We start from the raw sequence: 13853 nt of genomic DNA on the forward strand, positions 1-13853 counted from the left end.
ACATCACTAATCAGGAAAATGGAAACCCAAACCACATCACTTTACATCTATCAGGAATAGCTAATATCAAAGAGACAAGAAATATCAAGTGTTGGTGACGATATGGAGAAAAAGGAACCTTTTTTCCTGGACACAGTTGGTGTAAATGTAAACTCGTTGCAACCACTGTGGAAATCAGTATAGAGGTTTGTCAAACAAAAATAGAAATACTTTGCGATGTAGTTATTCCACTACTGGCTATTTACCCAAAGAAAACCCTAGTTCAAAAGGGTATGTGCACTTGTGTTTATTACAGCATTATTTACAAGAGCCAAGATATGGAAGCAATCTGTGTCCACTGATAGATGAATAAAGACATCATTTTATACATATGTGTGTGTGTGTGTAATAGTATTACTCAGGCATAAGGAGGAGATCGTGCCATTTGCAACAACACAGGAGGAACTTAGAGAGTATATTGCTAAGTGAAAGAACTCAGGCAAAAGACACTTATAAGTGGAAACCAAAAAACCAAAACCAAGCATTAATAAACCCATAAATACAGAGGACAAACAGGTGGTTGACAGAAGGGAAGAAATAGGCAAAATGAGTGAAAGGGTGGGAGGTACAGGCTTCCAATTATGGAATAAGTCAGGAGGATGAAAGGTACTGCATAGGGAATATGGTCAATGGCATTGCATGGTGAACTATGGTAGCTACACGTGAACACAGCATAATATGTAGAGTTGTCAAATCACTGTCGTATACTTGAAACTAATACAGCATTCTTTGTCAACTAAAAAATTTCTGAAACCTGGATCACCATCTCCTGGACCACGACCCAGACCAAGATAGCAATTGCTTCAAGAGATACTACTTGTCCCATCCTTTTGATTAACATTCAACATCTATCTACACTTTGCTTTAATCCAGAGACAGGGAAGACATGGACCCTGATCTTGTGGACCTTAGAGTTTGCTGGAAGTACTAGTGGTGGAGTCCTCATTCCATCAGCCAAAGAGCTGTTTCAATATAATGAATCACCTACACGACTGCTCCAGTTTTTTTGTTTTTTTTTTTTGTTTTTTTTTTGTTTTTTTTTTTTTTTTGCTACATGGAATAATGACGAGAGCAAGAGCCAAAAACATCTCTGGAAATGCTGACACTGCAGGGTCACCATGGACTTCAATACACTTTCCAGAACTTTATTGTTTTAGCTGTGCAGCCATAGGCATTTACAGGTTGGTTATTTCTACCTACAGTGGTGCCTTTAGCAGAAGTTGTGGTCTTCTGGCATTGAGAGTACGGGGACAAATCATTGGCCATTTCAAGCAGGTCTGTTAGCCCCGCAGCACTGCTCACTTGAAAATGGGAGCTGTGGAAACTGGTAGCTGAATTGGTATTTTCCATGCAACTTAAGAAAGTACATACTTCCCGTGGAAAACAAAGTATACCCACACTTCAGACTTATCCTTTGATTCAGTGAGTTTAACAGTGGATGCTTTTCTAAGTCCAATTACAAAAGAGAACAATACACCTCAGATTTATGCTCAAAGGCTCTCTTCCACTTAAAAATGAACAGTTGTGAAGACTTCTAGGTCACAAGAGACCATGCATTCTCCATACTTCACATAGGAAAGAGCTTAAGTACTATGAATTATCTACAGGACTAATTTCTTCACTCATTACTCGAAATAGGTGGACTACAAGTGACAATCTGGATGTTATGAATTTATTTTGTAGGTGATACTATATAATATTGAGTTTAAGAAACAGATGTTGCACCTTTATTGAAAAGTAACCAATCTGTAAGCAAGATATGGTATATACACATATAGATGTATACATATATCTATGTGTATGTACATATACATACACACAATGGAAGATTACTAAGCCATACAAAAGAATGAAATCTTGCCATTTGCAATGAATGGATGGAGCTACAGAGTATTATGCTAATCAGAATAAGTCAACCAAATATCAATACCCTATGATTTTAGGTGTGTGGATTTTAAGCAAACAAATGAGCAAAGGGGGGAAAAGAGGCAAACCAAGAAACTCTTAATTACAGAGAACTGATGGTTACCTGAGGGGAGGTGGGGGGGTGGTGGTGAAATTGATGATGGGGATTAAGGAGTACACTTGTGATGAACACAGAGCAATGTATAGAAATGTTGAATCACTATGTTGTTCAAGTGAAACTAACATATTGTAATGCAGGTTAACTGAAATTTAAATGAAAACAAAAATATAACCTCATTCATCCTCAGGTAAAACATACAAAACACAGTTCAACTTAATTCTTTACACAATCTCCCCAAAAAACCCTCAGGTTGATACTTTGCTTTTATGCTAAAATGGTATCATTGAGTAATTAAGGTCATCCTATTTAGTTGTATGCATTTCCTGTTTTATGTATAGACCTTCATAATGTGCTTACATTCAACGTATGTTCCTTTTACTTTATGTGTATATTTAAAGGTGTTACTGTATAAGTATTATGTTAAACTGAATTATGAAGCAGGCAGATGGCAAGGACCATTTAGTCAGAGGCTTTTGTAATTGACATGTACAATGTGCTTCTCTTATCCCCAAACTACCACCCTCCTATTACATTGCCGAGATGGTAAGGTACCATGTTTGCTACTTTTTCATGACTACATTCATAGATTAGCTTTAGCTCTGACCACTGTATTTTCTAGAAGATCAGAATTCTATCCCCTAAGTCCTTCTAATTAGCTCTTGGTATAAAACTTTCTTTCAGAACCCTGATGTGTTTCACGCCCTAGCCCTGACACTACCACTGCAGACACTTGACCATGGCCTCAGAGAAGTCCTATGCAGCCAGGAGCCCTTGGTTTTAGTTCTAGCTCTATTGCTAGTTACAAGGAAGTTGGTCAATTCTGGAAATGGACCTCTTTTTGTCTCTGTTCTTGCAACCATGTTGAGGCACCAAGCATCCCTGGTCACCATGCCATAGTGTATTCAATCAGTATTTACCAGATGCTATTGAGGGGAGGAGAGTAGAGGCCATTTGTGTTTTAAAGCACAAAAATCATCCTACGGTTTGAGAAATGTGGAGTAAAAAAGTTAAACAGCCTATCTGATACTTTTGTGAAGATACCTAACAAATCCACATTATCTAGGAGAGGTATTTCACACAAATGCTTCAACAGTTTTTTTTTTTTTTCCTTCTTCCCATAGAGCATGTCACATGACTAGTATCCCATTCCATAGACTACACAGTAGAAAAATGCTACATCAGCTTTCTTAGATAACCTTTTGTTCTACAGCACCATGTAATATTGATATATAACTATAATCACTACATATTAGAGTGCTGTATTTTACAACTTCATTGATCTAATTAGAATATATTGAATATTTTATTCTTTAAGTGTTTGTTCCCCTAGCATATCATGTTTATTTTTCTCTACAAGTCTCACAAAACAGTACTTCATGGATATTTATAAAAAAAAAAAAAAAAGTAAAGAAATGATATAAATTCTGTTTAAATATTTTCTTTAAGAAAATTCTAAGCAAAATACACTTCGTGCAAATAATGAGGTTATTGTCACCATTAACTGACCAACTATTTTGAAATAATTTGTATACACAGCTTCAGTAAATGTATATATGGCATGTTTAGAGGCTGCCTTTTTAAAAAATGATTTAGCCATTTTTAATGGAGATAATTGACATTATATATATATAATCACATATATATAATGAAATCACCATGATAAATCATCACATAGTTCTATTTTCTCTCGTGAGGAGAACTCAGATCTACTCCAAGCAATTTCAAACATACAATAGTCACCATATCAACTATTCACCATCCTGTGCATTACATCCTGAGGACTTGTAACTGTTTACCTCTTGATCGCTTTCACCTTCAAAGTCTTCTACACAAAACTGATTTTAACACAGTGAAGAGACTGTTTACAAAGATCACAAATCTTGTCTGATCTTTTTGCTCGAAATTAGAAAATGATATTCCACAACAAAGTAAATATGCGCAAGGAACAAATTTATCCTTATTTACTACATGGAGTACTACCAGAACCAATAATGTAAGTCAACTATACTTCAGCTAAAAATAAATAATCTAAAAATTAAAAATAAGAACACGGAGTTGAAGGAAAAGTGAACATAATGGTCCTACCTGAAGTATGAAAGTATATCATTGTTTTTATTTTAGTGTGGCTAAAAATTTCCTCTACCCTGAACATCAGTGAAATCAAAGGTATTAAGTCAGGGTAATCCAAGTGAGGCTTTTGGTTGATAAGTGTCTCCAATAGTAACTTTATTTTAATAAACAGGACTCATTCCTGATGATCACTGATGTGCCTTACATTTACATGATTGTGTAAGAAAGTGAATGCTATCAAGTCAAACCTTTATGAACACAACAGAGTATAAAAGTCTCTGACCTACAGTATTTTCAAGGTTTATTAAATAAATCACTGAATATCAAAGTAAGTTAAGAAAATAATTGCTCTCGTTACAAATTCTTTGGTTGTTTAGTTACATGTGAATGCCATTTTAGCCTAATACTGTCACCCAAATTCTCTACAGATAAAAGCTTTGGTATTGAAAATAGTTGAACATCTTTGGTCATTTAACACAAACTCTTATTTTATTGGATACACTATACATAATTCCGTTCTTCCCAATTTTCATATTAATGCCAGAATCACTTTGAATAACAGATCACTAAGGTATCGGTACAGCACTATAGTGAATTAAATCACACAAATTTCTCCATCACTGTACTCATTTTGTTGAATTGTTGAAAGTAAAGAAAAAGACAGCACAATTGTCTGTAAGGTTAAGGGCAGATAATCCTCTAAATGGTGTCCATAATCATGTGCTCAGTGTTGAAGCATTAAGCTATTTCTCCATTTTATATAGAGCCAACATACAAAAACTTTATCATTTTGAACTTTTCTTTAAATGGTTCACAAACTTCAAGTATAAATCACATTTTCTTGTCTTTTTCCTAAATTACTGTCACCAAGAACATTACCAATATCCTGTGTGTTTGAATAAATGTAGTTAATGCCTCCTTAAAAATGAGGACAAAATGTGCAAAATCTCGGTTTCCTTCCTCAATCGGAAACACATCTGCAGACACTTACATGGAGACTGCATTCCTCTTATCACTTCAGAACAATTTTGGAAATGGACTTCACGAGTGGAGATGAAACAAGTTGAACTACACTTGACTATTTCTACAAGGTGTGCCCAACTGTTCCAGTTTGCTAGGACTAAGGGGTTTCCAGGGCCAGGAGTCTCAACCCTAGAACTAGAAAAGTCCCATGCAAAACAAGAAGAGTCTGTCACTCTTGCTCCAAGATTCCATTCACATGGTTTACATCTGCAACTACAGCTATGACCACAGCTTTTCACTAATAACATATATACAGAACCATGAAGTCTGACTTTCCTGTATTCTTACCTGAACATTCTTTAGGTTTTTAAATTCCAGTTAGTTAATGTACAGTATAAAACTAGTTTCAGGTGTACAATATAGTGGTTCAACACTTCCCTATTACACCTGGTGCTCATCACAAGTCCACTCTTTAATCCTGACCTGTTTTTCCCCGTCCTTACCTCCCCCCTCCCCTATCCAGTAACCATGCGTTTGTTGTCTACAGTTAACCTGTCTTGGTTTGCCTCTTTTTCCCCCCTCTCTTCCTTTGTTTCTTAAATTCCACATATTCTTTTAATGAAAAAGAATGGAGAAGCACTAAACGCAGGTAATTTATGTCATCTGAACTTTGACCTTTGACAAAGCAAGCATATACAAAACCCAAACTACCTCAAAAGAGAAACTGTCCTAAATTTTTCCTCCTACCTATCTACATTTGGAATGCTCCCCTCTTCCCTAACCCTGCTTCAGTCTATCTCCTTGTGAATGAAAGCTCAACACAACCAGCTGACTACATCTACAAACATCTCATCTTCAACTGCAAATGGCTCTCCTAGTGGGACTAAGGGTCTAGGAAGTAACATGTGCATATATTGGGCTACTGTTTCAAGCAATCTGAGAAGCTGATTTACTTTCTATGAAGTCAGAAGAAGGTCTGTTTTGCCCTTTATCAACTGTGACTTTATGTCACAGTACCTTCTCCAAACAATGATTATATTGATTTTTATGTGAAATACAGGTACCAAAACATTTCTGAGTATGCCAGTATTGCCAAAATTGTGTGGCTATTTCCTTCTTCTCGTCATTATTTCTACAGCATGGATATCAGAGTTACCCATAATTAAACAGGCTTCAAAATCTGTCACCTTTACAAAATCTGGTGTTTTCCTTGGGAATCTCTACCCTCCTTCCCACAATTTTCTTAATGACTATCTCCTTTACCCACATAAATTTACTAAGTTTATCTTACACTGTTCCATATACTTGATACAATTTCCTACATTATCAACTGACATCTTCCATGCCTGTACTCTCATTAGAATCCCCTCATAATGAGCTTGCCAAACTCAGATGTAGATAGTTATACATCTAGATAATTACACTTTTCATTACTTCAGATTCAGAAGTAAAAACATGTTATCAGGATAAATTTCCACGTATTGCTCTGTTTTCTTTTTAAAAACTCAGGTCAACAAATGTCCTATTATACACAATTCAGAAATCACTTTGAGTCATCTATTACAATGTCATGCATTCTGAAAAAGAGTACTACTTTTTTTAACATCAAGTTATTATTGAGAGACTGAGCATGAGCATGGGAGGGGCAGAGAGGAGGAGACCCAGAATTCAAAGCAGGTTCCAGGCTCCGAGCTGTCAGCACAGAACCCAATGTAGGGCTTGAACTCACAGACTGGGAGATCATGACCTGAGCCAAAGCCAGACACTTAACCGACTGAGCCACCCAGGCACCCCCCAAAAAGTATTACTTTAATCACTTTTTTGTTTTATCTTTCATGAACTATTGAATGCCTACTTGGTACCAGATACTATACTTAGGCAACATGGGCCATTTATTCTTAGCACATATAAGAATTTAAGGTAAAATGTTATATATAAGGAAAAAAAACAGGGTCTTATTTTCAAATAACAATGTACTGAACTGGACATTTCTAGCCAAGAAAAATTTACAATAACCAATAGATGTATCCTGGCCATGTCTGTTCCATCAAGTAGATCTAAATTCCTTACATGTGAATAAAGGTACTTCCAGCCATGAGATATGTTCTGATAACCTGAATCTGTATAAATAGTTGACTATATAACTCATTAATTAAACCAGGGGACTCTTGAGCATGAAAGATGCTTTTAGTAATTACTCCAAAAGAATAGGCCTAAATCCAGAAGAGTCCAGACAACAGATTTAAGTATGTGTATGTATTTGGTATATATAAGATATAGAGTTCTACCACTGTAGAACTAGTCTAGGTCCTTCACTAGGTCTAGAATTCTGTTCCAGGATACTGCCACCACCCATACTCAAAATAGATGTTAATATCAGGTCAAGAACTCTGACAGCTACTGTGATCTTACGTTCCAAATTTGCTAAAGGAGCTAATAGCCTGTCCTTTAATCTTCATAAATACATTTATAATGTAAAGTGTCATTTTGTCCCAATGAAAATGAAAACAATAGTCCCAAATCTTTGGGATGCAGTAAAAGTGGTCCTAAGAGGGAAGTTTATAGCAATACAGTTCTACCTTTCTACCAGAAGAAAAATCTTGAACCACCTACCTGTTACCACCTAAAGGAGCTAGAAAAAGAAACCCAAAACCAGCAGAAAGGAAATGATAAAGATTGGAGTATAAATAAGTAATATATAAAACTAAAAAAATACAACAGATAAATGAAACCAGGAGCTGGTTCTTTGAAAAGATCAACAAAATTGATAAACTTCCAGCCAGACTCATTAAAAAAAAAAAAGTGCAGAAAAAGTCACAAATATCACAAATTAAAGAGGAACAAAACCAAAGAAATACAGACAACTGTAAGAGGAGATTATGAAAACTCATGCCAACAAATTGAACCAAGAAAAAGTGAATTCCTAGAAACATAACCTACCAAAACTGAAGCAGGAAGAGTAGAAATGTGAACAGATGGATTACCAGCAATGAAATTGAATCAGTAATCAAAGAACTCCCATTAAAAGTCTAGAACAGTTGGTTTCATAGGAAGATTCTGAACATTTATAGTTAATACCCATTCTCCTCAAACTATTCCAAAAAAAGGGGGAAAAAATAAAGGAAATTCATTCTGTAAGGTATCATCCAGACATCAAAACCAGATAAAGACACCACACACACACACACACACACACACACACACACACACACACACACACACAAACACACAGAACTAGAGGCCAGTATCTCTGATGAAAACACATGTAAAAATCTTCAACAAAATACTAGCAAACTGAATCCCATGATACATTGAAAAACCATTCACCATGATCAAGTACGATTTATTCCTAGGATACAAGGTGGTTCAATATTTGTAAATAAATCAACATGATACATCACAAGGATAAAAACCATATCATCATTTCAACAGATACAGATAAAGCATTTGACAAAGTGCAACATCCATTCATAAAAACCCTCAACAAAGCAGGCTTAGAGAGAACATACCTCAACATAGTAAAGGCCCTATATAAATAACCACAGCTAACAACATTCAACAGGGAAAAACTGAGCTTGTCAACCAAAGATCAGGAACAAAACAAGGATGTCTACTCTCATGACTTCTATTCAACATAGAAGTCCTAGCCACGGTAATTAGGCAAGAAACAAAATAATAGGCATCTAAATTGTTAAGAAATAAAATTTACACTAGTTGCAAATCTAGTGATACCATATGTAGAAAACCCTAATGATTCCAAAAAACTAGAATAAGTGAATTCAATAAATTTGCAGGATTCAAAAATCCATGTACAGAAATCTGTTGCATTTTTATACATGAATAAAGCAGGATAAATAGAAGAACACAATCCCATTTATATCAGCACTAAAAATAATGAAGTATCTAGGAATAAACTTAATCCAAGAGGTGAAAGACCTTTATTCTGAAAACTATAAAACAGATTAAATAAATTCAAGAAAGTCTAAAGAAATGGAAAGACATTTTATACAGGTTGCAAGAACAAATCTTTTTAGAATGTCTATAGTACCCAAAGCAATCTACAGATTTAATACAATCCATATCAAAATACCACCAAGGATTTTTCAGAGAGAGAGAACAATCCTAAAATTTCTATGAGACAGATAAAGACCTTGGTAGCCAAAGCCATCTTGAAGCAGACAAATAAAACTGGAGGTATCCTAATTCCAGACTTCAAGTTATATTAAAAAGCTGTAGTAATTAAAACAGTACTGTACTGGCATAAAAATAGACCTATAGATCAATAGATCCAAATACAGAACTCTGAAATACACCCATAGTTATATGGTCAATTAATCTTTAACAAAACAGGAAAGAACATCCAATGGGAAAAAGACGGTCTCTTCAACCAATGGTGTTGGGAAAACTGGACAGCGACATGCAAAAGAATAAAATTGGATCCTTTCTCACACCATGTACAAAAATAAACTCAAAATGGATCAAAGACCTACACATAAGACACGAAACCATAAAAATCCTAGAAGAGAGCACAGGAAGCAATTTCTCTGACATCAGTCTCACAGTTTTTTTTCACATAGGCCTCCTGAAGCAAGCGAAATAAAAGCAAAAGTAAATCATTGGGACATCAAAATAGAAAACTCTGTAGAGCAAGGGAAACCAACAACAAAACTAAAAAGCAACCTACAGAAAGGGAATAAAGCTATTTGCAAATGGCATATCCATGTACGAGTATGGATGGATATATATCCAAAATACATAAAGAATTGATTCAACAGCCAAAAAAACCACATAATCCAATTTTAAAAATGGGCAGAAAACATGAACAGGAATTTCTCCAAAGACATACAGATGGCCAACAGACATGCTCAAAATTTCTCATCAGGGGAAATGCAAATCAAAACTACAAGGGGTTATCAACTCACACCCATCAGAATGGCTAAAATATCACAAGAAACAACAAGTGTTGGTGAGGATGTGGAGAAAAAGGAACTCTCTTGCACCATTGGTGGGAAAGCAAACTGGTACAGCCACTATAGAAAAAAGTGTGGAACTTCCTCGAAAAGTAAAAATAGAACTGCCCTATGATCCAGTAATTGCCCTACTGGGTACTTACCCCCCAAAACACCTAAACACTAACTCAAAGTGACACATGCACTCCTATGTTTATTGCAGCATTATTTACAAAAGCCAAATTATGGAAGCAGCCCAAGTGTCCACTGATAAATGAATGGATAAAGAGGTGGTGTGCATGTGTCTGACATATACACATAATGGAATATTACTTAGCCATAAAAAAATGAAGCCTTGCCATTTGAAACAACATGGATGGAGCTGGAGTATAATGCTAAGCAAATTAAGTCAGAAAGACAAATATGATCTTATTCACGTGTGGAATTTAACAATGAGCAAAGGTAAAATAATTAAAAAAAAAAGAAAAAAAAAAAAAAGAAGACAGACTCTTAACCGTAGAGAACTAAGGATTACCACCAGAAAGGGAGGTGGGTGAAATTGGTGATGGAGATTAAAGAGTACACTTATCATGATGAGCACTAAGTATAGAACTGTTGAATGTTCACCTGAAACTAATAGAACACTATGTTAACAATATATTAAACTGGAATTAAAATTAAAAACCTTAAAAATAAAATATCACGTATTCCAATTTCTGACTTGACAAGTATAGCAATAGCAAAATAGTTTCCATTCCTTCTGTGCAAAAATAAGATTTAAAAATCAGATTGGGGGGGTGGGGAGGCACACCTGGGTGGCTCAGTCATGGTTCTTGAGTTCAAGCCCCACATCGAGCTCTGTGCTGACTGCTCAGAGCCTGGAGCCTACTTCAGATTTTGTGTCTCCCTCTCGCTCTCTGTCCCTCCCCCACTCATGGCTCTATCTCTCAAAAAACGAATGAATGTTAAAAAATACATATATATAAATCAGAATCACGGGAAGCTCAGTGGGTCAATTGGTTAAGCCTCCAACTCTGGATTTTGGTTCAGGTCATGATCTCACAGTTTAGGAGTTCGAATCCCACATTAGGCTCTGCACTGATGGCACGGTGCCTGCTTGGGATTCTCTCTCCCTCTCTCTGTACCCTTCCCCTGCGCACATGTGCTCACGATCTCCCCCCCTCCCCCCAAAATAAGTAAGCTTTAAAAAAATAATCAGATTCAAAGGGTGAAAGATCAGGGCTACTAGAATCTTCCCTGTCACCAAAGGGTAGAAAATACAGGATACTGAAAATACTCGAATTATTCTTTAAGTGTTTTCAGAGACTTTCAAATGTTTCAAAAAGTTCGAGTAACTTTTCAGATAAATGTGAAGGAAACATTACACATCTTAGAAAGTTTAAAGGACAAGTTTACTTACAATTGACATTAGTGTTAGTACATAGTGCTGCAAATTCTGTCCATGATGATGAACCATTTTAGCGTCAGCTGTAACCATAACTTCCACATATCTTGGGTAGGATAAAAAACGTTTTTTCCTGGAATGTAATGGACTTCTTTCATCTTCCAATGATTTATTTTTTGAAGGGTACCCTAAAACCATTTCCTTCTTTACATTAAGATCTTCATTTGTGTTGCTGTAGTTTTGAAAGGGTAAAGTGGTTTTCTTTATTTGACTTTCTGGGGGGAGAAAAGAATATAATGCAGAGCAATTAAATTAGATGGGACTAAAAATACAGCACAAAATAGGCAAAAATACACACACATAGATAAAAAGAAATTTAACTCCGTGATGCAGTTTATTACTATTCCCAGTAATAAAATGTTATTTTTCATAGATTGGCCCAACAGAAACCAAACTCCAAGTCTTTTTTTTTTTTTTTTTTAAACAGCTATGACTGTTCAAGAGCTTTTATTAATGGTAGAAAATTTTAAAACTGAGGAGTCCCTCTTTTTTTCCTCAGGTAAACTGGGTGCTCAAGCCAATGGCATTTCAACTCATTATAGATCAATCACATTTTGTATGATACAGAACAAAACCTTTTGTTAGACATCATGTAAAGATCACCGGACAGAAAAACCATGAAACACTGGTAACTCTTTGAATCCAGAAAAACTGTAGATTTGTATTTTATAATACTTGATTTATAAGATACCTGATTACTTTTGTTTGGTTATGTTTAAATACAGAATTTAAGGGCACCTGGGTAGCTCAGTCAGTTGTGTCTGACTTTCGCCCAAGTCAAGATCTCACACTTCCTGAGTTTGGACCCTACAGTGGGTTTGCTGGTGTTACTGCAGAGCCCCCTTCAATCCCCTGTGCCCCTCTCTCTACTCATTCCCCGCTTACCTTCTCTCAAAAATAAAACTTTTTAGGAATGAAAAAATGTAGCAAATTATTCAATGTTAATTACAGATGCCATGTGTAAGTCCTTTATTCTTCTGTATTTTTTTCTGACAACTGTTTCCAAGTATTTAACAGAAAAGTGGACCAAAGGAATCAGGTAAGAAGAAATCCAAGGTCCCAGATACTTGATAAACCGAATACCAAAACTATTCACACTCAGTTGTACTATAAGGATTAGACAGAAATATAAGAGTGTGACAACAATAATTTCATTTTAAATAAGCAGTAATCTTATGGTTGTAAGTAACCAAATTCCTTAAGCATGGTTTCCACATGTCAACTTTTTCTAATTCTTAAAACCATCCTGCCCTTTGATATTACTGTGCACTTATGTTTTGAAATTTATCTCATTGGGAAATTCTGAACTTGGCAAACCGTGTATAGCCCTAAAACTTTGTCCTACCATCTTTATCCGGGGGTGACTCCACCACTAAAATATCCACTTCGTAGACCCAGATGTAACTTAATATACCAATCTCAGAGTCAATAGGAAGTAAATATACTGACTTGTTCATCAGTTTAAAATAAACATTATACCTACTCTACATCAAGGAACATTTAGAAATTGCAGAGCAAACAGAACCTTATAAAGTTTATACTCTAGTAGGAAGAGACAAGAAGTAATACATATTTAAGAATAAATTTCAGAATAACTTTAAGTGCTTCAGTAACAATTCAACTTCGAGACAAAAAGAAACGGATTCTACCTACCCAAACAGCTTAAATTTAAAAAACAGCACCAAGTGTTAGAGCAACCACGTTGGAAAAACCGCTTGGCAATTTTCAAGTTTGACACATATGTACACCTACCCCCGTAATTCTACTCATTTTATACCTATGGAAAGTACGTCAACAAAAAGACTTATGTAAGACCATGCATAGCAAGACTAGCACATATAGATCAGTGGAACAGAACACAGAGGCCAGAAATAAACGCTGATATATTTGGTCAAATGATCTTCAAGGGTGCCAAGACCACTCTATGGGTTAAAGAATGATACCTTTGACAAGAGGTGATGAGTAAACGGAGTATCCACATGCAGAAGAATGAAATTAGAGGCTTAGCTTGTAAAACTCAACATCTTAAAGACCTAAAAGACCCCAAACTCTCCAAGTCCTGAGAAAGAACATGGAAGAAAAGCTTCATGATATTGGATTTCACAAGGACTGCTTGGATGGGTAGGACACCATAGCACAGATGACTAAATAGACAAATGGGACTACATCAAATTTTTAAATTGCACCAAAGGACAGACACAACAGACTGAAAAGGAAGACTACTGAATGGGAGAAAATATCTACAAATCTGTTTTCCTGAAGAGAATTAGAAAGCCCATTTTGCATCTTTTTAAGGCCTTTAGTTCAAAATAATCTGTATGCTAAAGTGGCCTATCTTGGG

General features: G+C 35.7%; 1 protein-coding gene across 1 annotated transcript in view; it reads right to left on the minus strand.

Moving 5' to 3' along the window:
• The window catches only part of ADAMTS20 (ADAM metallopeptidase with thrombospondin type 1 motif 20), a 183701-nt gene that overhangs the window by 128782 nt on the left and 41066 nt on the right, over nucleotides 1-13853 (minus strand). Inside the window, exon 4 of the mRNA XM_042948461.1 lies at nucleotides 11468-11727. Coding sequence (XP_042804395.1) covers nucleotides 11468-11727 — 260 coding nt within the window. The remainder of the gene's footprint in view (nucleotides 1-11467; nucleotides 11728-13853) is intronic.

Source organism: Panthera leo, chromosome B4 (assembly GCF_018350215.1).
Source record: "Panthera leo isolate Ple1 chromosome B4, P.leo_Ple1_pat1.1, whole genome shotgun sequence".
NCBI lineage: Eukaryota > Metazoa > Chordata > Mammalia > Carnivora > Felidae > Panthera > Panthera leo.